General features: G+C 37.7%; 1 protein-coding gene across 6 annotated transcripts in view; it reads right to left on the bottom strand.

The window, feature by feature from the left end:
* CAB39L (calcium binding protein 39 like) overlaps positions 1 to 26,405 on the bottom strand; it is a 128,711-nt gene that overhangs the window by 35,633 nt on the left and 66,673 nt on the right. For all 6 annotated transcript variants that reach the window (XM_042967235.1, XM_007097715.2, XM_007097716.2 and 3 more), the window contains 2 exons: positions 25,034 to 25,152; positions 5,309 to 5,477 (listed from right to left, as the gene is read on the bottom strand). In XM_042967235.1, the coding sequence (XP_042823169.1) occupies positions 5,309 to 5,477; positions 25,034 to 25,152 (288 nt within the window). The remainder of the gene's footprint in view (positions 1 to 5,308; positions 5,478 to 25,033; positions 25,153 to 26,405) is intronic.

The raw sequence follows: 26,405 nt of genomic DNA, 5'->3' as shown, positions 1-26,405 counted from the left end.
CCCAGATGCCCCCGATAGCTTTTTTTTTTTTTTTAAAGAATTCTGAATGTCTTAAAACTGTATCTCATTAGTTAACTTAAAAGATTTTCAGGAATGTCAACCTTTAGTTTTTTTTCCTTAACCACGTTTAAAATGGAGGTGCCTAGGCTGCTGAGAAGCACAAGAATGACACTTAACTGTGCCATCCCAGGATCCACCTGCCCCCGGGTTGATGGGCTGTGAGGTGCTGTGCAAGGACTGCGGTGACTAAGTAGCACAATGCCCGCTTTCAAAGCTGAAGACAAGCAGACTGGTCTTATGACAGGCATAGCTCTCAGAAAACTGAACAAAAGCATAAAGGAACGTTTGACTGTCTTCAACTCACACCTAAATTATATCCTTAATTCACCTTAATGTTGAAAGAAAACAAACCTCACCTAATCCCTTTTATACGCTTACAGGCTAAATACCCTGTCTAGGTAGAATGTAGAATTTAATTAAAAACATAACAAGAATTTTAAAGTTTTCCAAAATAAGTTCTTATACTTTAATACACATTTAATTAAAACTACCTAAAAGCATATAGAAGATCCACAACATAAATTCACAGAGAACAGGAAGGTAGCAGCAATGGCAAAACTCACCTGTTTCTATTTTAATACCAAGTAAAATATTTAAAGCATTTGCACTGTAATTTTCAAGTTCAAGAAAAATGAGACTAGCTATTGATTTCATTTCATTACTTATCATCATACATTGAGTGACCGCTGAGCCTATCAGTGGAAAGCTGTACTTTTTTTTCCCAGTAGAACATTCAGTGCTGTTCTGGAACTGGAATTTTAAAATGGGAAACCCCTCCACAGCAATTCATTCCTGGTCTGTCTGAGGTCAAAATTCAAATGAGTTCCTGTATCCGGGGCCCCTAGAAGAATAAGGTAGTCCCACGGCATTCTTTAGGGTCCCTAGTTTTTGGACACCCGCTTCCCTAACCTCCTCAGAGTATCAGTGATTTTCAGAGCTGACCCCGGTTAGAAAGGGCTGCGTAGACACTGGATCCGCCTGTAACAACAGTGGGCAGGCTTGAGCGTGGGGACTGTGTGCTCTCATGGCTACAGGTCTGCACAGCAGCAGACAGAGCGCTGTGCAGATACGCACTGCGTGGGAAGGTTTCCATTCACTGTGCATTAGTGGTACTCCAAAAACAGAGGCATCAGGAGGGAGTCCTGTTAGTAGCAGCAACTTCAAATTCCAAGGGGGAAAAACTTGAAATAACTTGCATATCCAATAATAGAAAAATAAAATAAGGTGGGGTAGAATTCCTCTAGCACAGGTACATGGTGGGTACAGCCAGTAAATGACTCTCTCTCTCTCTCTCTCTCTCTCTCTCTCACACACACACACACACACACACACACACACACTTTCTCTCACACTCATGTGTGTATATTCATAGCTATACCCTCAAATTTCTGATCATAATAAATACCTGCACACAACTGGAGGAACGGTCTATACATACACCCATGCATATATACATATAATACAAAACTAAATATAATTGCTGCATCATTGTAGATCATAGAACAGTGGGAAAAATAAAACAGGTCGGATCCTACCCAAAAAGGAAAAAGCAGAAAGTTGCAAAGAAAAATAAAGTTCGAATTTTAAATAATTCAAAATTTTAAAAACTATTGGGGCGCCTGGGTGGCTCAGTCAGGTTCAGCATCTGCCTTTCGGGCTCTATGCATACAGCTCGGGGCCTGGAGCCTGTTTCTGATTCTGTGTCTCCCTTTCTCTCTGCCCCTCCCCGACTCACGGTCTTTCTTTCTGTCACAAAAATAAATAAACATTAAAAAAAATGTTTTTAATAAAATACAATTTTAAATATTATTTGAAACAGTGTACCCTTTCATCCCACCTCTTCACAATTCTGTTTTGACAAGACTAAGCTTTGCATAGTCTAGGTATTATGCTAAAGATTATCTGATATTGATATGGGAGTGACTTCTGCACAGCTTGGGCGACACGGGGTGGAGTGACAGAGACACACTCAATGGCAGGGACATGGCAGTTGATGGGCCAGGCAGCAGCTGCCATTTATGGAGGGTTTACTATGCGCCCAGGAGCATGCAGAGCACTTTACACACATTATTTCTAATCTTCACAGCAACTCTGCAAAGCAGGGATTATTTTCTTCATCTCACGGATGAGAAAATGAAACTCTAAGGTTAACTATTTGCTCAAGGACATAGTGCCAGTCAGGTGGCAGAGGGAGGTGGAATTCAGACCCCTTCTGTCATGTCAATTCTTGGAAGGAGGGATGAAAGAAATTCTGATTGTTAGGTGTGCTTTTGGGGAAAGGACAATTTGTAGACAACACTGCCACAAAAATATAAACAGTGCTAAAACATTAATGATTAGACTGGGCAACAGCCAGAGGGCTGTTGGAGCTCAAAACAAAAAAGGTAAGTCTAAGAGGTTAAAAACAAAATATAAAACCAAATTAAAATCAGACCAACACCAAACCAACCAAACAACCAAAACCCCTCAGCCATCTGCCTAAAAAGAAAAAGTGACTTATGGTCACTGTTCTACTATATTAACCACAGCATTTTGGAAAAATACATAAAGTTGGCATTTCCAATATTGTTAGCATACTATAAAACTTTTTATGCTTATTTAGATTTTCAGACGCTTGACTTAAGTTCAATGGAAAATATGCTGAGGTACAAATTAAAACATGAATTTACTTTTGATATCCAAATTGTACTGAAAATTAAATTGGGTTGAACATATGATAGCAAGACATTATCAATATAGTTTATTCTATTAAATGTTGAAAAATCTTTGGGGAAATTTTGAAAAGTACATACGTTTCTATTTACTTTTTCCCTCCGTTAGAGTTTGTTCTTTGTTTATAATTATTTGTGAAGCTTCACTTACATACAGTCTTTCAAAAAAGGAGCCAACTTTGTTTCCATGATAGCAGAGTCATCAGATAGAAAAGGGGGAAAGAACGGTACTGTGCTATTGATAGAAAACATCTCCTTAGTTATCTAGGCACAGACATTTTGCCAGGAAGAAATGGAATCATCTTTTGTGTTAAATGTCATTCAACAGATTTCATGCATCAAGGCCTCTCTCACCATGTGCTGTTAGATATACTTTGGGAGGTTCATCTGTAGCCACCATACTTTTGCTTTGCTGGGTGAGACCAAGTAGTCTGTCAAACAGAACAGGCTCCAGGTCTGACAGCACTCTGAGCACACACCCATGCTTGTCGCCCTTGCTACCCTTTCCTCCACCCACGAGGCAACTCTCCTTAGTGTTCAGCCCCAACCTCTTCCTTCCTCTCTCCCCTCCCTTGCCTGTTAATGTGTACTCTCTCTCCCTCTTGAAATAAATAGATAAACATTAGAAAAAAAGATACTATTTATCGTCCAGGTCCTAGAAAACTTTCAAGTCATTTACATAAAGTAATAAGATTAAAGTATTTACTAATATTGGTATATGGACTATGTCAATACTGTTAAAATAAGTATTTAAGGTAATATATAAAAATAAAAAGCCATACATGTATTACAATTAAGTAAAAATATATATTTATATCCTAAAAAATGTGGAAGTAAATCTGGAATGATGTAAATGGAGCAAGTAAATTGCTGAAATGCTTTTTATTTTATTTTTTTGAAGTTTATTTATTTTGAGATAGAGTGATTGCTGGGCAGGGAGGGGCAGAGAGAGGGAGAGGGAGAAAGGGAGGCAGAGAGAGAGAGAGAGAGAGAGAAAGAGAGAGAATCCCAAGCAGGTTCTATGCCATCAGAGTGGAGCTGACATGGGGCTCGATCTCATGAACTGTGAGATCATGACCTGAGCCGAAATCAAGAGTCAGTCACTTAACCAACTGAGTTACCCAGTCGCCCCAAAATGTTTTTATAGAAACAAATCTGAATATATACATTTGAATGAGTCTTATCTATTTGTAATTGACTTTTTTTTTGTTTTTGGTCAATGATGCTGTTACATCGTCAGCTTAAAATATTTTCAGAATTCCTCTTTTAAAATCATCTTCAGAGGCAATTTGGTATGCGCTGAAGAAAATCAGACTCTATTTTAGAATTTTTATTATTATTTATTATTTTATTATTTTACTATTATTTAGAAATTTATTTTAAAAATAAATTTTATTTTTATTATCAATCTCATTATTATTACCAAAACCAAAAACAGTTCTAGCTACCAAGATCACCCACTTGACCCATGAACCTGAATGTCAAATAGCCTTGTGCTGTTTCCAAAACCTTTATCTGCCCTCGAAGGATAAACATTTGACATTACTGAAAAATGAACATGCCACAGACAATGATACCAGTTTCACAGTATATTAAATAATGGCAGGATCATAAGAAAAAGGAAATCGTTTTCTAAGATAGGACCTTTAAGGTGATATCATTCATTGGATGTATAAGTTCTAGTATTTTAGTTTGCAAATTAGCTACATTATTCCTAATATGCTCTCTGAACATCTTTTTGATGGTCAAACTCAGAAACCAAAAGTAGATGGTGGTTGCCAGACACTGGGAGGAGGGGGAAATGGAGCATTGTTATCTAATAGATATTAGTTGCACAAATAATATGAATATACTTAGCACTACTGAACTGTGCACTAAAGAACGGTAAGATGGCAATTTCATGTTGCATGTTATTTTATAACAATTAAAAAATTTTTTAATTTAAAAACTAAGATTAAATTTATTACCTATAAGTAACAGTAGATTATAAGTTTATAAGAATATAGATGATTATGGAAAAAAAGTATCATTTCTTAGTATTTTGTTTCACTGTAGGGGAATTTATAATTACATTGATAAGGTAATGTGATGTCCTTCATGTTCAAAGATATCATTCTCCAGCTCCCTTTGCTACCCAGTTCCCTTCCCTGCAGGTAAACACTGTTCCTGCTTCCCTGATAACCTTGCAGAGGTACTCAGTGCACCTTAAGTGACAGCTTATACCCTTTGTTTTTAACATAAATGAAAGCATGCTTTGCATAGAATACTACATTTATATATTGCAATTCATTCTGTATGAGTGTGTGACCAGTATTTTGAGTTGTTTTTTTTCCACAATGTGAATAGAATGCATAATAGATCGGTCTAATAGAATGCATTATCGATGCTCTTGCGGTTTGTGTCGTAATTCACAGTCGGTTATACTCAGGCCTCAGGAATAGCTTTTTCTGCGTTTTAATTAAACTGTCTCTTTGGAGGCCAATTGACTTTAACTAAATGCTGAAACGAAATGAACTAGCTGATTAAAAAAAAATTACCTTAAAAGTAGCAAAGGCATCTGAAGCAATATCAAATGTTGACAACTCCACATACTTAAAGAAATCTCGGAACTGATTAGAAAAGAGGATGATTTTGGCAAGTGGTTCATGTCGGATACATTCTCTCAGCATAATCCCACAACGTAAGGCGATCTGTGGGGCTTCATATCTAAAGCATAAACAAGACAGAAATAGAGAGCTCTGTTATCCTATTAATAAAATAATATTAATGGTATCAAAAGAACCATTTCAATACTGCTGTTAAGGGACGCATAGGTAACATTTGTCACAGTCCATTCAAACACTGTTCATTCAATACCCACTGACTATTTACGATGTGTCTGGCACTGTTCCAGATGCTGGGGATACATTAGTAAGTACACAGGTCACTGCCTTCCTAAAGTTGTATTTTTTAGTGGGAATACTATTTAGTGGGGGGAAGAGGCAGATTATAAACAATGAAAAGAAGTTTTGCATTCTGAGAAGTGCTATGAAACTGAAGACATTAAAATACGTATACTACAGGGTGCAACAACTTAATTTACTTTACTTTAGACTGAGTGGTCAGGGAAGGAGCAAAGCATTCCAGGTAAAGGGAACTAACTGTACAAAGGTTCCAAGGCAAGAACCAGTTTGGTGAGTTAGAGAAAAGTAAGGCCAGTGTGGCTGGAAAGTAGGGGAAATGCAGGGAATGGTGTGAAATGAGGCAAGAGTGGAAAAGGGAGGGGGCCAGATCACATACAGCTCTATAGGCTAAGGTTAGGAGTGTGGTGTTGAAGTGTGGGAGGAAGCCTTTAGAGAGTTTAAAGTGAGACATGAACACGGCCTAATATATGCTTTAAAAAGATCACTCTAGGTATCTGTGGAGAATCTATTATAAAAGAGGGAAAAATGAACTGGGGAGTTAGGAGCAGGAGCAGAAGTCCAGCTGGAGACGACGGTGGCCTGGACTGGGGTAGCAGGAGTGCAGGAAAGGCCTGTGTGCACATCACGCATATTGTCCGTAGGAAGAGTCAATGGCCTTGCTGATGTTGTAGGTGGTGGGGTAGAGCAGGGAACAAATTTGGGGTGAAGGAAACAAAGGATTCAAGAACGGCTCCCAAAATTTTGGCCCAAATAATTGGGTAGAGGGTGGTGCCAATTTTTAAGATGAGTAAACTAGAAGAGGTACAGGTCAGTGAAAAAACTGGAAGTTTGTTTCTAACCGTGTTAACTTTGAGATGCCTGCTATCTAAGTAGAGATGTCTCCTTGGCAGTAGAATATGCGCATCTGGAGTTCAGGAAGAAGGTAAGGATAGATATTACGTGCACATATAGTTGATTTGTATATTGTAGATGACCAATAATAAATAGCTGTGCACTGACTGACTCACTGATCTCATGAATTACTGCTCGTAGCAAAAACTGCACTAGAAAAACACAATGTCTACTGTAGGAAACCGTTCAGGATGGGCACATTACATCTGTTCCTTTCCTAATTTAGTAACAATGCCTCAAGTGTCAAATTCAACACTGAAATAAATCTAGGTTTGAGTTACATTCCAGTGTATTGTAAGGTTTCAAGAAAATGAACAACAGTAGCTCAAGTAAAACAAGTCCAGTATTAAATAATACAGTTGACAATTGTGTGATAAATAGTAAAGGAACAGAACAAAGGCAGACACGGGAAGTAGAAGACTGGGAAGTGAGTAGAGTGTAGGATAAAAAACTTCGATCCTTTCACTTCAGTTAAATACAATATTAATTTTTGTGGTTCTAATACAAAGCCCCCTGGGAAAAAACTCAAATGATCTCAATTCTTGAAAAAGTGCTTTCCTATAATGTTGAGAACAGAAGAAAAATGATATCCATGAAGGACCTGCATAATCTTTCAAATTTACCATGAATTCTGCAAGTTAGAAAAATTCTAACAAAAAAAATACTTTTAAGAAGCAAAAAAGACCACTGAACAAATGAGAACTGAAATGAACGGATAAGAAAACTGAATAGATGAAAATCAAAGCAAAACCACTCTTACACAAAACTTCAAGATATAACTCACCAAATGTAAGTGATAACATTTGTTGAGCAATAAAAAATAATGCACTGTTTTTTATAAGGTAAGATCTACATGAAATTCAGATTCAAGAATAAAATCTCTCTCCCACAACTTGGGAAACAGGATACTTTGCAAAATCAAATCTACAAATACAATAGGGGAAATGGTAAATAAGGATATTTGAGAGGATTCAGTAAACTAGGGTAATATTTATTCATTTTTGTCTGTTTTATGCTGAATACTATTTATAAATGTCCTTTGAGTATTCCCTGAATAATTCATATTAACATTAAATGCTAATGTATTCAGATAGGCATGATTATTTGAAGAATATTTAAAAATGCCTATTTACAGTGTTAATAATTTCTCTTACCAAAGAACTTGAAAATCAGCCTGCTGGTACACATAGTAGAGTTATAGATGGAAAAAATGTTAAAATGTCATAAAGAGGGGTGTATTTTCTTTCTTTTTTTTTTTAAGTTTATTTCTTTATTTTGAGATAGACAGAGACAGGGGCAAGGGAGGGCGCAGACAAGGAGGGAGAGAGAAAGAATCCCAAGTGGGTTCCGTACTAACATGGGGCTCGAACTCAACGAAATCGTGAGATCAGGACCTGAGCCGAAACGAAGAGTCCGACGCTTAACCCACTGAGCCACCCAGGCGCCCCCAAGAGGGGTGTATTTTCTAAAGTGTGAAGGAGAACACTTGTTTATTGGTAGAGTACTCTGGAGAGTATGAGATAAAGACTTGGCCTAGATAAAGAGCAAACATCATTAAAATCTAGACTTATTATTACTGAGATATTTCTGGACTTTTGTAATTTGGCCCTAAACTTAACTTCCCAGTTTCATTTCTCATCCCACTCCCTATCTCTTTGGAGGACGCCATTCTCTCAACCTAGAATGTCCTTCTTACGCTTCTTCCTCTAAGATTCTCTCCCATCTTTCAAGGCTTTAGTTTAATGTCCCCTCCTCCTTGAAGTCTTTCACAATCACCTACCACTCAGGACTATTCTCTCTCCCCTTCGTATTCTTACAACAGCTTATCTGTAATACCAATTTAGCACTTTTTTCAATCTGTACTAGGTGACATCATCAATAAATTGTTATAAATCTGTTTTCTTCACGTCATTTCAAACAACTTCATTCTCCTTGTTACCTTCCTGTTCTCGTTACCTTCTCCTCTCCTCCTCTACCCCCATCTCCATATGGTGTCTGTATCTTGTTACTTTTCTCCATCCCCACCTCAATTTCCAAAGAGTTCTTAGCATAATATTTTGCACAAAGTAGGCATATAATGAAGGTAATAAGTTTCAAACTCTGACTGAAATTCTTAATACTAGAACTCTAATGAAAGTCAAACTCTGGCTTACACAAAAGGCTGTATGATCTCCAGCCAACATTTTCTCATTTCTTAATCCAATTTCCAAACTGAGACTATCTACTAAAAGTTTATACTCCCAACTTTTGTGTATAATTAGTTCTCTTTTTCCTTTCATTGGGTGAAGTGTATTGGAACCATCTGTGATATACTATTTATTTTTGAGAACTAAGAAAATATTTTTTAAAATACTCCTCTTGGTCAGAACACTGGTTGCATCCCACTAGTTTGTGCCTGAGAGTGAAAATGTCATTCTCTGAGATGAGTTTCTTAAAGTTAGCAATACATTGGGATAGACAGAGAAATCCTTAATTTTACTCAGTACCCTTTAAGGGATCTATAATTCACATATGTCATTTCAACCTTACTACCCTTGAGGATATTGGCTTTTGATAATTTATTGCCTACTATATACAAATGTGCTCCACAAATTAAGCCTATCTGAAGTTTCAAATCTCAATAACATTAATATCCTTATTCTTGGTACAGAATAAATATCTCATCTATCCTATTCCACTTAAGAAAAAAGTTCCCAAGGCCAGGGACCACAGTGAATCACTATGCCTCCACAATGACTAATTCATGTCAGGTTGCTAATGGAAAGATTAATCCAGTAAATGTTGAATCACTATTTTATAGAATTGAATTACATCTTCCTTCCTTGATTTGTAGTCTGTATCATACAGTCTAGACTCTAAAGAACTATGTTAGTTTGGAGAAGGCACACTACTATAGATGCATGCTTATTCAAAAAATCACAGCATCTAAGATCACTTTCAAATTTAATAAAAGCTAGAATGTAAGAGCAGTTGTCTCATCTAGAAGTGAGCTACAGTAAATATTATACCAAAAAAAAAAAAAAAAAACAACGGCTAGAAGAGCTTGTGCAAGAATATCTCAAGAACACATATCACATAAGGGCAAAAATGACTTTTGTTTTTGCTGGAAGCAAACAATGTCAGGTAGTAGTTGGAAAAGTTTTATAAAATGTCATTCAACAAACACTTGACCTCCTCAATATAGGCAAGAAGTTTTGCTTTTAATCTAGATATATTTGCTTACTTTAAAAATAATGATGGGGCACCTGGGTGGCTCAGTCGGTTAAGTGTCATTTCAACCTTACTACCCTTGAGGATATTGGCTTTTGATAATTTATTTATTTGATAATTTATTTATAATTCAGCTCAGGTCATGATCTCACAGTCCATGGGTTCGAGCCCCACATCAGGCTTTGCACTGACAGTACGGAGCCTGCTTCGGATTCTCTGTCTCCTTCTCTCTCTGCCCCTCCTCACTCATGTTCTCTCTCTCTCTCTCTCTCTCTCTCAAAAATAAATAAAACATTAAAAAAAATTAGAAAATAATGAGATATAATTCTGTCTACTAAAAAAGCTCAGAAGCAATTACAATCCAATGTCAATGAGAAGCCCTAGCATCCAGATTATAGTCTCTAAGAACCATTCCTCACTAAAAAGAACAAGAGTTTTTGGTAGAAATGGCTGATTCCAAGTCTGTGTTAGGAAATATACAAGATGAGCCTGGTCTATCTTGTGCCAGAAAGCAGGGAATCTCTCACATACTAATGGGAGTAATATAAAAAGGACATGGTCAACTTGAATGGACGATTGAGCACCAACAAGAAAAATGTGTGCAACTACATAAGACATATGGAAAAAAGTTACGCAGAAGTTCATAGTGCTAATAAAGGGATGGGGGAGGGGGGATGAGGGAGAGAGAAATAGAGAAAGAGAGAAAGATAAAAGAAACTCATTAGATGCCAATGTTAGTTCCTGGGGTAACAACTTCTCTCTAAATTGATAACTGAAGGAAATGAATTAGGCACTTATTCTCTCTCTCTGGTATGAATTGTATTTTAAAGTAATTAAATTGTTGTGGTAGATGAGAGAAAGTTATTCTCCTTAAAACTACTCTAGCCAATAAATGCACGAGGAATGACCGGATTAGAAAATCACCTTTTTGTAACCTCTAATGAAATGACTGAATCATACAGTGTTCATCAATGAATGGTCAAACAATTAAGTATAAGGCTGATGAGGAACTTTACAATGGATTAAGCTGTCTCCATCTGAACCCACTGCTCAATCTTAGCATTACTAAATGTCTGTCTCCTGATGAGATGTAATATGAACTGCACAACACCACTTACAAAATATGATTGCCAAAATAAAACCTAATCTAAATCTAATCAAGTCTTTAAATATCACCTCCAGGATATCAATACAGGAGATAGTGGAACAAGTTAAATGACATCATTAGGAAGCAATCTGACAAATCCAGAATGGAGGAAATTCTGTAGGATAATTAACTCAGGTTTTCAAAAAATCAATGACAAAAAGGGGAACAGACGCTACTGTCAATGAAAAGAGACTTTAAAAGACCCATGTGAGGGCACCTAGGTGGCTCAGTCAGCTAAGTTTCTGGCTTTGGCTCATGTCATGATCTCGTGGTTTTTGGGTTTGAGCCCTACGATGGGCTCTGTGCTGACAGCTCAGAGCGTGGAGCCTGCACAGATTCTGTCTCCCTCTCTCTCTGCCTCTCTCTCTCTCTCTCTCAAAAATAAATAAACACTAAAAAAAGACCTATGTGACATTACATCCAAATACAACAACTGGATTTTGTTAGGATCCTTAACTGAACAAAAAGATAAATCTTACATAGCCACATGTAATTATCACACTTAAAAATTAACAGTAATTCTTTAGTAACGAATACCCACTCCATATTCAAATTTCCTTGATTGCCCCCTCCTCAAATTTTCCATAGTTGGTTTGTTCAGGGCATAGAAGGCTCTTCATAATCTGTTCTCAGTCTTTCCAGCTTTATCTCCCACCCCTCCTTCTCATTCACACTGGACTCCAGTTACACCAGAAATCTTGTCATCCTCCAAACACATTATGCATTTTGATGCCTCCGTGCCTTTGCACGGGAAGTACTTGATCCTTCAACTCTTTGTGCCTTTCTGGCAATTTTCTACTTTAAGACTTGCTTCATTCTTGATGTCCCAGGCAGATATTATGGCTCCTTCATCTGAGTTCCTACAGAGTATACTGGTAAAGTAACAACAGTGCGTTGTAATGAGTTGTCTCTTCTCATTGTAGACTATGACTGCTTGAAGACTGGAAAACTGGGTAGTGTTCTGAGAGCACAGACTCTGGAGCCAGACTAATTGGGTTTAAATCATACTAGCTATGTGACTTTGGATAAGTTAGTTAACCTCTCCGGGCTGCAGTGTTCTCATGTATAAAACAGGTATACCAATAACAACAACAACAACAACAACAACAACAACAACAACAACAACAGCAATAACTATCCACAGGGTCTGACATCTAGTAAATAGCATCTTGACCTCTACCATTACTATTACTTACTGTTGTTAGTATTATTAGTAGTAGTACTGTTATTATCATAGGCCCTTCATAAATGAACGAATAAGCAGTTTTAGCCTTATAAACCAAACTAAATATTAACTTTTCAGAAGAAATGGAAAGACATTTTACTTTTTTTTTTAATGTTTATTTTTGAGACGGAGAAAGAGTGTGTGCACAAGCAAGGGAGAGGGAGGGGGACAGAGGATCTGAAGTGGGGTCCGTGCTCACAGCAGAGAGCCCCATGTGGGGCTTACACCTGAGAACCGTGAGAGTATGACCTGAGTCAAAGTTGGACCCTTAACTGACTGAGCCACCCAGATGCCCCTGGAAAGACATTTTATACAACTCAAATTCCTCAAATTTGAGGAAGTTATTCTTAAAAATAAATAGTTCCTATTTTTCTATTGTATGTTATAACTACATGAAAATGGAGTCATAGAAATCTGTACATTAACAAAGTGGCTTTTTAAGTAAGCAATTAAAATTATTTTCTCCACATATTAGAAAAATGAATGAAAGCTTTTTCTTAACTACAAGAAAAAAATGACATACACTTACCTATTACAAGTTATACATTAAAATAGGGTCACTGGTAAATACAGGTGAGTAATGAGTAGAAAGTTCATATTTCAAATATAGAGAAGATTTTTTACTTACATCAATTTAAGAATTTGTTTATAGACTGAATGACTTGTTACATCAAATAATTTGTATAAGAATAATAGTCATTTGAATTCATCAGAAAACACACCATCAAATGGGACATGAAAACATTTTCAAATAATTAAAGGGAAAAAAATTAAAGGATAATTATAATAATGCCAAAAAAGGTTAATTATAATAATGACAAAAAAATTAAAGGTATAATGAAGATATATAAAGATACACTGATTATTCATACTCAGTAAATCTTATATGTAATCTTAATTTTTAAAAAACCAAGGTCCCACAAGTTTTACAGAGTCACACAGAAACAGTAGCCAATAGTAAAAAGTCATTAAAAAATGTCATTAAAAGAGATTCCAGGGGCGCCTGGGTGGCTCAGTCAGTTAAGTGTCCGACTCCTGATTTCAGTTCAGGTTGTGATCTCTCACAGTTCATGAGTTCAAGCCCCAAGATGGGCTCAGCGCTGACAGTGCACTATAGGGATTCTTTCTCTCCCTCTCTCTGCTCCTCCCCCGCTTGCACGTGCCCTATGTCTCTCTCGCTCTCAAAATAAATATTTTTTTTAAAGGAAAAACAGAGATTCCAATCATTACATGTGTCCTCAAAAATATCAACTCCTAACTCACAACATCACTTCTCAAACCCCCTTCCCTCCTCCCATCCACTCTGCAGCTACTTGGGAACTTCCTGCTGTTAAGCCTCCCAACCCTTTCCTGACATGGGTGAGTCTCCTCCTGATTCCGTCCTTCTCATCTCCACCTCTTGTCTGTGCAAAGTGGACATCACATCTAGCTTAGGCTAGTTCCCCTGCCTGGCTTCCTCGTACCAATTCTTTTCCCAGCTCCATCTAACTGAACAGGGAGGGTGCGAGCCGTGGTGCACAATTACACTTTAATGCATCCTGTGCACAACACAGATAAAAGGCTCACTATAGATCTGTGATATGTTCCAGCAGTTAAATTATTAATAAATAGCATTTGCAATTAGCTGTTTATCTTCTGTCTTATTATTTCTAGAAATGGGAAAAAAAGTTGTTTTCTTCAATGTAACTCACAATTTTTCACTGACTTAATTTTCTAAATAAATATCCAATTATGCTAAATTTTCATATCTTCCTTAAAGCATATTTAATATGTATCAAATTTACATACATTCTACTATCTATAAAAGGAATGAAGTTAATTTTAAATAACCCCACCATCATACTTTATAATTTATTGACTTGCCTTTCTTCTTCATTAATCTGAATTCTTATAGCTTAACAGTATTAGTTTTCTATTGTTGGTAATTTCCTTGGTAAGAAGATACCATATCCGTGTCTTTCTTTAATTAAAAAAAAATTTTAATGTTTGTTTATTTATTTTGAGAGAGAGAGAAAGAGAGAGACAGTGCAAGTGGGGGAGGGGCAGAGAGAAAGAAAAGGAGAGAGAAAATCTCAAGCAGGCTCTGCACTGTCAGCACAGAGCCCAATGTGGGGCTCAAACTCATGAAACCGTGAGATCACAACCTGAGCTGAGATACAGAGCTGCTTAACCGACTGAGCCACCCAGGCGCCCCTCAAATCCAGGTCTTTAACATAGCCACTCGTATCTGGCATGGCTCTCTGCACAAAATAAATATAAGGTACTTGCCATCACCTGACTGTTAATCAGTGACAGTAGCTATAGGAGATCCCCCAGACCAATAATGCCCACTGCAGAATGGAGTTGCATGCATGCCTTCACACAGTGACCCCACCATAGAAGATACTGTTTTAGATCACCCACACCACTTCTCTTCTCCATGAGCCAAAATGATCTCCAGGTCATGTCAGCATTCTCAAGGGATCATTTATTTACAAGCTAATCTTTTTTTTTTTTAAATGTTTATTTATTTTTGAGACAGAGAGAGACAGAGCATGAATGGGGGAGGGTCAGAGAGAGAGGGAGACACAGAATCGGAAGCAGGCTCCAGGCTCTGAGCTGTCAGCACAGAGCCTGAGGCGGGGCTCAAACCCACAGACCGCGAGATCATGACCTGAGCCGAAGTCGGACGCTTAACCGACTGAGCCACCCAGGCGCCCCCAAGCTAATCTTTTTTAACTAATAATTTATCCTCATTTCCTGAAACACAAATCTGATATGCTTCCTCTCTCCAAAACTCTTCAATGGCTCCCCCATTGTCTTCAGGATACCGTCAAATGCTTTAGAGCTTAAATTTTAGAATCTCCAGAAGTGGGTATAAATTGATCACCTTGGCCTTATTATCATCAATGACCAGCTGTGCAAATCATATTTGTGGGTCCATTAAATCTTGCAGATCCACTCCAGCTGCAAATGAGCACTTTCTTTATAATACTATTCTGGCAGTTGTATATGGCCTTAATTAATTATATTTGCTTAAAATTGTTTATATGTTTCTATGGGAATTGCAGCTCTTAAGAGGAATAGGGATAATAATTTCTCAGATTAGTAGTTATGGAATACCATGTGCTAGGTGATGTGCTTCATAAGCATTATCTCACTGAAGACTCATAATGACATACTGATGTAGGTATTATTATTGACTCCATATTACAAAGAGGAAACCAATGCATAAGGAAGTTAGATATCTTTTCCCAAGGTCTTACAGTAAGTAAGTGGCAGAACCGTGGCTGAAAACACAAATCTTTCTGATGATGCAGAGTCAATGACATAAAAGGCAACATTATTTTAGCGTGAAGGTAATACTACAAATTTTATTTTTATTTTACAGACAAGAAAACTGAGGCTCGAAAAGGTGCAGTGTCTTGCTTAAGGTCACAGAACCAGGAAGTGAAAGAGACAAGAAAAAGGAATAATCAGGGAACAAAAAAGAGTTCTTATAGTTGAAATGAAAATTCAATACAGTTTATCTTCAATAAAACATATATTAGGGGCACCTGGGTGGCTTAGTCAGGCATCCAACGTCTTGGTTTCAGCTCAAGTCATGATCTCACAGCTCATGAGTTCAATCCCTACACTGGGCTCCATGCTCACAGTGTGGAGCCTGCTTAGGATTCCCTTTCTCTCTCCCTCTCTCTCTGCCCCTCCTGTGTGTGCTCTCTCACAAAATAAACTAAACTTAAAAAAAAAAGACATAATTAACACCTTCCAACACATAAAAAGATAAGAGATGGAAAACAGAAGAGATAAGAAATCAATCCTGGAAATTAAACTCTGACTAATAGGAAATCTAGAAAGTGAGAACAGAGAAAACGGAAGGGAAGAAATTTTCAAAGAAATAATATGTGACAGAGAATGATAGTGGTCCACCAAAATCCACTGTCGTCTTCTTTCTGGGCACTAGTCAATATCTCTCGGATTTCCTTCTTTAAGAATTAAGGGGCCAAATGACAAAGTGCTCTCAAATGGAATGGAAATGGGAATAATGTTGAGCCATTTCCAAGCCGGGGTTAAATTGTCTCCATGTATTTTCACCTTCCTGTGAGCTAAAATGGTAAAGGTGAACAACATGATCTTAGGAACCACATGGTGAGGAAGGCAGAAGACCCTGCTGACCCAAAACATCTGCTCTGCACTATTATATGACAAATAAACTTATCTGGGAGTGAAGCCACTCCATTTTGTGGCCTTTTATAAAGTTTAAAGTTTGTTATGAGTTTAGCCTACTCTCATTTATGAGACAACTGTATTTCCCGTTCCAGAACTGAAAGACACAATTTTCCAGTAAAAACAATATTTTCTACCAAAAAACAAAATAATCATAGTATACTACTTTGGTCAACAACGAATAATAATAATTACATACCCATGATAATTTAAATGTGAGTTTTAATAAAATAAAAAGTTGTGATAAAGTATATCGGGAGGATATGAGGAAGGAAAATAAAATAATGGTGGCAGTGAAAAAACTAAATTATCATCTAGTCTATAGAAAGTCAAAGGAACATTTTTAAAATTGATAAACCAAAAGATTAGTATAAGCTAGCTATTTAAAATATAGAGGTAAGGGGCGCCTGGGTGGCTCAGTGGGTTAAGCATCCGACTTTGGCCCAGGTCATGATCTCACCTCCGTGAGTTCGAGCCCCACGTCGGGCTCTGTGCTGACAGTGCAGAGCCTGGAGCCTGTTTCAGATTCTGTGTCTCCCTCTCTGTCTCTGACCTTCCCGCATTCATGCTCTGTCTCTCTCTGTCTCAAAAATAAATAAACGTTAAAAAAAATTTAAAAAAAAAATAAAAAAAATAAAATATAGAGGTAAATACCAGATGAACAAATAAAAAAGATGAAAGTGGTTGTCTCTGGACAATGGGACTGAGGAATGGAGGAGGGAGAAGCAAAAAGCGGCTATGTGTTGGGGCACCTGGGTGGCTAAGTCAATTAAGCATCCAACTTCAACTTAGGTCATGCTCTCACGGTTTGTGGGTTTGAGCCCCATGTCAGGCTCTGTGCTGGTGGCTCAGAGCCTGGAGCCTGCTTTGGGTTCTGTGTCTCCTCGCTCTGCCGATTCCCTGCTAATGCTCTGTCTCTCTCTCTCAAAAATAAATGAACGTTAAAAAAATTTTTTTAAACTGCTGTATGTTGATATATCTGATTTTTAAACTACATGTTATGTATTATCTTGAAACAAATGGGTTTTTCTTTTTTTTGTATTTTTTAAATTTGCATCCAAGTTAGTTATCATATAGTGCAACAATGGTTTCAGGAGTAGATACCTTAATGCCCCTCACCCATTTAGCCCATCCCCCCTCTCACAACCCCTCCAGTAAACCTCTGTTTGTTCTCCATATTTGTCTCTTATGTTTTCCCCCTCCTTGTTTTTATATTATTTTTGTTTCCCTTCCCCTGTGTTCATCTGTTTTGTGTCTTAAAGTCCTTATATGAGTGAAGACATATATTTGTCTTTCTCTGACTAATTTTGCTTAGCATAACACCCTCTAGCTCCATCCACGTAGTTGCAAATGGCAAGATTTCATTCTTTTTGATTGCCGAGTAATACTGCATTGTATATATATATATATACCACATCTTCTTTATCCATTCATCCGTCAATGGACACTTGGGTTCTTTCCATATTTTAGCTAGTGTCGATAATGCTGCTATAAACATTGGGGTACATGTGCCCCTTTGAAACAGCGTATCCCTTGTATAAATTGCTGGATCATAGGGTGGTTCTATTTTTAATTTTTTGAGGAAGCTCCATACTGTTTTCCAGAGTGGCTGCACCAGTATTCATTCCTACCAGCAGTGCAAAACAGATCCTTTCTCCACATCCTTGCCAACATCTGTTGTTGCCTGAGTTGTTAATGTCAGCCATTCTGACAAGTGTAAGGTGGTATCTCATTGCGGTTTTGATTTGTATTTCCCTGATGATGAGTGATGTTGAGCATTTTTTCATGCACCGGCTGGCCATCTGGATGTCTACTTTGGAAAAGTGTCTATTCATGTCTTTTGCCCATTTCTTCACTGGATTAGTTGTTTTTTGGGTGTTGAGTTTGATACGTTCTTTATAGATTTTGGATACTAACCCTTTACCTGATATGTCGTTTACAATTATCTTCTCCCATTCCGTCTTTTGCCTTTTAGTTTTGCTGATTGTTTCCTTCCCTGTGCAGAAGCTTTTTATTTTGATGAGGTACCAATAGTTCATTTTTGCTTTTGTTTCCCTTGCCTCTGGAGACGTGTTGACTAAGAAGTTGCTGAGGCCAAGGTCAAAGAGGTTTTTGCCTGCTTTCTCCTGGAGGATTTTGATGGTTTCCTGTCTTACATTTAGGTCTTTCATCCATTTTGAGTGTGTTTTGGGGTATGGTGTAAGAAAGTGGTCCAGGTTCATTTTTCTGCATGTTGCTGTCCAGTTTTCCCAGCACCACTTACTGAAGAGACTGTCTTTATTCCATTGGATATTCTTTCCTGCTTTGTCAAAGATTAGTTGGCCATACGTTTGTGGGTCCATTTCTCAGTTCTCTATTCTGTTCCATTGATCTGTGTGTCTGCTTTTGTGCCAATACCATACTGTCTTGATGATTATAGCCTTGCAACACAGCTTGAAGTCTTGCTTCAAGAGGCAATCCTTGCTTCAGGAGGACTGTCATGCCTCCTGCTTTGGTTTTCTTTTTCAAGATTGCTTTGGCTATTCAGGGTCTTTTCTGGTTCCATACAAATTTTAGGATTGTTTGTTCTAGCTCTGTGAAGAATGCTGGTGTTTTTTTGATAGGAATTGCATTCAATATGTAGATTGCTTTGGGTAGTAGCTACATTTTAACAATATTTGTTCTTCCTATCCAGGAGCATGGAAAATTTTTCCGTGTTTTTGTGTCTTCTTCAATTTCTTTCATAAGCTTTCTATAGTTTTCAGTGTATAGACTTTTCACCTCTTTGGTTAGATTTATTCCTAGGTATTTTATGGGTTTTGGTGCAATTGTAAATGGGATCGATTCCTTGATTTCTCTTTCTGTTGCTTCATTGTTGGTGTATAGGAATGCAACCGATTTCTGTGCATTGATTTTATATCCTGCCACTTTGCTGAATTCATGGATCAGCATGGAATCTTTTAGGTTTTCCATATAGAGTATCATGTCATCTGCAAAGAGTGAAAGTTTGACCTCCTCCTGGCTGATTGGGATGCCTTTTATTTCTTTGTGTTGTCTGATTGCAGAGGCTAAGACTTCCAATACTATGTTGAATAACAGTGGTGAGAGTGGACATCCCCATGGTCAGGGGGTGGTCAGGTCTTGTTCCTGACCTTAGGGGGAAAGCTCTCAGTTTTTCCCCATTGAGGATGATATTAGCATTGGGTCTTTCATATATGGCTTTTATGACCTCAAGATATGATCCTTCTACCCCTACTTTCTTGAGGGTTTTTATCAAGAATGGATGCTGTATTTTGTCAAATGCTTTCTCTGCATCTATTGAGAGGATCATATGGTTCTTGTCCTTTTTTTATTGATGTGATGAATCACACTGATTGTTTTGCAGATATGGAACCAGCCCTGCATCCCAGGTATAAATCCCACTTGGTCATGGTGAAAAATTTTTTAATGTATTGTTGGATCCGGTTGGCTAATATTTTCTTGAGGATTTTTGCATACATGTTCATCAGGGAAATTGGTCTATAGTTCTCCTTTTTAGTGGGGGTCTTTGTCTGGTTTTGGAATCAAGGTCATGCTGGCTTCATAGAAAGAGTTTGGAAGTTTTCCTTCCATTTCTATTCTTTGGGACAGCTTCAAGAGAGTACGTGTTAACTCTTCCTTAAATGTTTGGTAGAATTCCCCTGGAAAGTCATCTGGCCCTGGACTCTTGTTTTTTTTGGGAGATTTTTGATTCCTAATTCGATTTCTTTACTGGTTATGGGTCTGTTCAAATTCTCTGTTTCTTCCTGTTTCAGTTTTGGTAGTGTATATGTTTCTAGGAATTTGTCCATTTCTTCCAGATTGCCCATTTTATTGGCGTATAATTGCTCATAATATTCTCTTATTATTATTTTTATTTTGCTGTGTTGGTTGTGATCTCTCCTCTTTCGTTCTTGATTTTATTTATTTGGGTCCTTTCCTTTTTCTTTTTCTTTTTGGTCAAACTGGCTAGTGGTTTATCAGTTTTGTTAATTCGTTCAAAGAACCAGCTTCTGGTTTCATTGATCTGCTCTACTGTTTTTTGGTTTCGATGGCATTGATTTCCGCTCTAATCTTTATTATTTCCTGTCTTTTGCTGGTTTCAGGTTTTATTTGCTATTCTTTTTCCAGCTCTTTAAGGTGTAAGGTTAGGTTGTGTATCTGAGACCTTTCTTCCTTCTTTAGGAAGGTCTGGATTGCTATATACTTCCCTCTTATGGGAACCTGCATTGCAGAGGTTTTGGGCTGTAGTGTTATGATTTTCACTGGCTTCCATGTACTTTTTAATTTCTTCCTTAACTTCTTGGTTAGCCCATTAATTCTTTAGTAGGATGTTCTTTAGTCTCCAAGTATTTGTTACCTTTCCGAATTTTTTCTTGTGGTTGATTTTGAGTTTCATAGCATCGTGGTCTGAAAATATGCATGGTATGATCTCGATCTTTTAGTACTTGTTGATGGCGGATTTGTGTCCCAGTATGTGATCTATTCTGGAGGATGTTCCATGTGCACTGAAGAAGAATGTATATTCTGCTGCTTTAGGATGAAATGTTCAGAATATATCTGTTCAGTCCATCTGGTCCAGTATGTCATTCAAAGCCATTGTTTTCTTGTTGATTTTCTGGTTTAGATGATCTGTCCATTGCTGTAAGTGCGGCATTGAATCCCCTACTATTATGGTATTATCAGTAAGTTTCTTTATGTTTGTGATTAATTCATTTATATATTTGGGTTTTCCCACATTTGGAGCATAAATGTTTACAGTTGTTAGTCTTCTTGGTGGATAGACCCCTTAATTATGATATAATGCCTGCTTCACCTCTTATTACATTCTTTATTTTAAAGTCTAGATTATCTGATATCACTATGGCTATTCTGGCTTTCTTTTGGTGACCATTAGCATGATAGATGGTTCTCCATCCCCTTACTTTCAATATGAAGATGTCTTTCGGTCTAAAGTGGGTCTCTTGTAAACAGCATATAGATGGATCTTGTTTTCTTATCCATTCTGTTACCCTATGTCTTTTGATGGGAGCATTTAGTCCATTGACATTTAGAGTGAGTACTGAAAGATATGAATTTATTGACATTATGTTGCTTCTAGAGTTGGAGTTTCTGGTGGTGTTCTCTGGTCATTTCTAGTCTTTGATGCTTTTGGTATGTATGTATGTATGTATGTATGTATGTATGTATATCTTTTCTCCCCCAAGAGAGTCCCTGTTAAAATCTCTTCCAGGGCTGGTTTAGTGGTCACAAACTCCTTTAATTTTTGTTTGTGTGGGAAACTTTTTATTTCTCCTTCTATTTTGAATGACAGCCTTGCTGGATAAAGAATTCCTGGCTGCATATTTTTCTGATTCAGCACATTGAATATATCCTCCCACTCCTTTCTGGCCTGCCACGTTTCTGTGGATAGGTCTGCTGCAAACCTGATCTGTATTCCCTTGTAGGTTAAGGACCCTTTTTTTCCCTTCCTGCTTTCATGATTCTTTCCTTGCCAGAGTAATTTGTGAATTTGACTATGGTATGTCTTGTTGGTGGCTGTTTTGTATTGAATCTAATGTGAGTCCTCTGTGCTTCCTGGATTTTGATGTCTGTGTCTTTCCCCAGGTTAGCAAAATTCTCTGCTATGATTTGCTCACATAACCTTTCTACCCACTTTTCTCTCTCTTCATCTTCTGGGACCCCTATGATTCTGATGTTGTTCCTTTTTAGTGAGTCACTGATTTCTCTAAATCTTAAATCATGCTTTTTTGCCTTAGTCTCCCTCTTTTTTTCTGCTTCATTATTCCCCATAAGTTTGTCCTCTCTATCTCTGATTCTCTGCTCTGCCTCATGCATCCTTGTCATCATGGCATCCATTCGAGATTGCAGCTTAGTTATACCATTTTTTATGTGATCCTGACTAGCTTTTGCTTCCTTTATCTCTGCAGAAAGGGATTCTAATCTGTTTTCGACTCCAGCTAGTATTCTTACTATCGTGATTCTAAATTCTGTTTCAGACATCTTGTTGCATCTGTGTTGGTCAAGTCCCTGGCAGTCATTTCTTCCTGCTCTTTCTTTTGGGGTGAAATCCTTCACTTCATCATTTTGAAGGGAGAAAAGTCATTAATGAGGTAAAAAAAAAATTAAAATTAAAAAAATAAAATTAAAAAATTAAAAACAACACACACACACACATATAAATCAAATAAATGATGCTAGATCCTAGGTGTGTTTTGGTCTGGGTGTTTAAAGGGGCTTAATAGATTAGAGAAAAAAGGGGAAAGAAAAAAAAAGGAAATCATTTGAAAATTTGAAAAACTGAATACACTGAAATAGAATAAAATGAAATGATGGAAATAAAATAGAATTTGAAAAAAATTACACAAAAGTAAAAAATATAGTAGAAAAAAATTAAAGGTATTTTTAATAAAAATTGAAAATGAAAATTTTTCTGTATTCATGAAAAAGAAATGAAAGAGAAAAAGAATATTGAATAGATGGACCAGTGAACAAACTGAAATATGATTGAAATGACTTCATTTTTGCCTAGAAGTCAAACTATGAATCGCTTTATATTCCATAAACTAAGCAGGTGGAGAGATTTGCGTTCCTGAAGAGTCAGGTTGGCCCAGTTGGACTGGGCTTAGTGTAACAACTCTGTTCTCCACTAGATGGCGCTGCTTAGTTTACTGGTGTGAATTGTGGTGGAGCTTGTAGGTGTGTATGCCCATGAGCAGGAGGGGTGAAAATGGCATCACCCAGCTACCCAGTCTCTAGTATCAGAACTCTGTTCTCCCCATCCATAATTGTGCACCTGTCCTTTGTCTCTGGCTTCTGTCCACTCCCCACTCCTACACTGTCCATGACCAAACCCCAGGCAGCTCCTCCCTCCTGAGTTTTATCTCAAATGTGGCTGTTTTTCCTGACCCCTTACTTCTGAGGGACTGTGGCTTTGACCCATTCCGCCTCTCTACGGGAGGGCCTAACTGAGCAATGGCTGGGTGCTGGCCGTACCCAGGAACATTCACGGGAACATGCTGCTGCTGATGCCCAGAGACTGTGGCTGGGTGCCAGCCCACCCCGGAAAAAGTTCCCGAGATGGTGTAGCAGCAGCGTTTCAGGGATTAGGGAAAATCACAACACACATCTGGCACCAGGCTTCACCCCCAACGACCTTGTTCTAGCACCAGCAAATGTGGGTGTTCTTCTGAGGCCACTGGGGCCTTTCCCTGGGGGAGGCCACACAGCCTCTATCAGATGTCCTCCCAGCAGGGGAACCGCCTCTCCTCGTGTGGCCGGAAGACCCCCGGACTTCACTTTGCTCCAGGAGATTTGCCCTTCTTACCAGAGCACCTCCAGGTATCAAGCTGTGGAGTTTCAGACTCTGTGCTCCCCCTGTTTATAGAGTTCTAATGGAATTTAAGCCCTCTCCTTTCTCCTTTCTCCCTTTTTAGTTCAGTCCCTTTGGCTGTTTCCACTTTTCCACTTTCTCTCCAGCTGATTTTGGGGGGGTGCTTTTCCCATACTCTCCCCTCCTCTCTGTCCTCTCTCCACAGGCAAAAACTGCTCCCTGCCCTCCACAGCTTCTCTCTCCCCCAGTTGACCTCTCCACATCGCATACCTGCTGAGTTCTGTGGTTAAGGTTGTACAGATCGTTGTTAATCCTCAAATCAGTTTTCTAGGTGTGCAGGATGCTTTAGTGTTGATCTGGCTGTATTTCATGGACGCGAGACACAAAAAAAACTTCCATGCTGTTCCACCATCTTGGGTCCTCCCCCCAATTAAGTATTTTTAAATGTACCAGGGAGGAAATGGGAACTGAACAGAGATGAGATGGGGTAGGTATGGAACAGCATGCTAAGTTTGAGACTGTGAGGTAGAAAAATAGGGCAGAGGAAGAAGAAGACAGTCTGCTGTCCCCAAGACGTGCTACATCCAGATCTCTGGTCTTTGGGAGTTAGAGTAGACACAGAATGTCCTTGAAACATTTGTAAATGAGTATACATATAAAAAAATAATAGAGATTCTATTATCTGACTAGACTTTAGTTTTTTTGCTCATATATATATATATACATATACATATGTATATGTATATATATATACATATATGTGTGTGTGTGTGTGTATATATATATATATATATATATATATATATATATACATATACATATATGTGTGTGTGTGTGTGTGTGTATATATATATATATATATATATATATATATATATATATGCTGCACAAGCAAATATGGTTCCCCACATGGAAGCATGTCACCTTGGCAGATGCTAGCCAGCCACTGGAAGGTGTGTGTGTGTGTGTGTGTGTGTATGTGTATTGAGGTTCAGGGTCAGGGGATTCAGTCTCATGCAAACAGGAAAAGGGTAACTGCATAGCTAAGAAAAGGGCAGATTGGGAAACACAGTTAATAATATAATAAGAGACAGAGATAACAGGAAAGTAGAGGAAAAAGAAACAGTAAATGGAAGGAACTCTATTTAGAAACATACAAAGAAAAGATTTTGCTGTAACCCATGTAATCATAGAAATGTAGATTTGGAGGGCTGACCTCAAGTATGGCAAATAGCTTTCTTGTGATTCCAAATGAGAACCCATCATATCTCAAATGAGGCTAATGCTATAATACTTTTAACAACTATTCTATAATCAAACCTACTTCTTTAAAGGAAACCATGTACCTACCCTTTGAGGAGCATAAACAGGATATGAGGATGAGCACTAATGTACTCCACAGTAGGACTCCGAGTGCCTATCTGTCTTCTCAGGATGTTGTTAAATATCTGGGTCACATCTTTTTTTCCCTGTTAAAGAAACAACCAACCATTAAATTGCACACTTGAAATAGTTTAATTATGGAGTGTAAGTTTTATCTCAAAAGCTGTGTATACACACATACACACACACCAAGAGAAATAGCACTCTTCTTTGTAATATCCAAAAACATTAACTTATTCTTGTCATATATCTTTAGTCAGCTGTACTTTCATACATTCAAACAGTCTACAAAATGGATGCAGCTCTTTTCCAAAGGATTTGCACTGTGGTTAATTTGAATAGTAGAAGTCTGTTCTCACTGTCATAAATGAAATGGCACAGAAGAATATAAAACAGCAGTGAATTGAATTCTTTATGCTTTTTTACTATTTAGCTTTATATAAGAAGAAATTAAGATTAACATTTTTAAGCCTTCATAAACAAGGAGGGAAAATGGTGAAGGAAAATAAAGATTTTAGGAAATGTAGGGTGGAATCAAATTCCTGTTTCTTACATGTACTTTTAAGTAATTTCTTCCCTCCACTTTATCCATTCCCAAGTTGGTGTATTACCAAAAAAAAAAAAAAAAAAAAAAAAAAAGATCAGTTTTCTATTAGGTGAATATATATGATTTAGGTGATATTAAGAGATCATATTTAACCTAGAGGACAGACGGGACCACTCAGTCCTAGTAGCTGAAGCCAGAAGAACTATAGCCAGTCTCAGACAGAACTTTTTAGAGTCCTCATATACCAGACTTCCAGTCTTACACACCCTACAACCTCAGGCTAGTCTGCTTCACCAACTGAAGCTCTGAATGGAATAGGAGGTTGTTTTCTGTTTTGTTTTGTTTTGTTTCTTTGTTTTGTTTTTTGTTTTTAAGATTTTATTTTTAAGTAATCTCTACACCCAATGTGGGGCTTGAACTCACAACCCAGGGATTAAGAGTTGTGTGCTCTTCTGACTGAGCCATCCAGGTACCCAGAACAGGAGATTTTTATATGAAAATAAGGACAAGAATGACATTCCATTCTCAGTTACTATGGCCCTGATTCTGGCCTTCATCTCTCAACTGAACTGTCAAAGAGCATCTTCCAGTTATGCCCTCCACTTCAAAGCAGTCTTCACTCTGCAGAGTGAGCTTACTAAAAATGCAAATAACTATGCCATTCTCTTCTCTTTTTAAAAATGTTTATTATTTTGAGAGAGAGAGAGAGAGAGAGAGAGCACATAGGTGGGAAAGGGGCAGAGAGAAAGGGAAAGAGAAAATACCAAGCAGGCTCCATGCTGTCAGCTCAGA

This window comes from Panthera tigris, chromosome A1, assembly GCF_018350195.1.
Source record: "Panthera tigris isolate Pti1 chromosome A1, P.tigris_Pti1_mat1.1, whole genome shotgun sequence".
NCBI classification, from domain to species: Eukaryota; Metazoa; Chordata; class Mammalia; order Carnivora; family Felidae; genus Panthera; species Panthera tigris.
The sequence above is the reverse complement of the archived record's forward strand: the minus strand, read 5'-3'. Positions and strand labels throughout refer to the sequence as shown.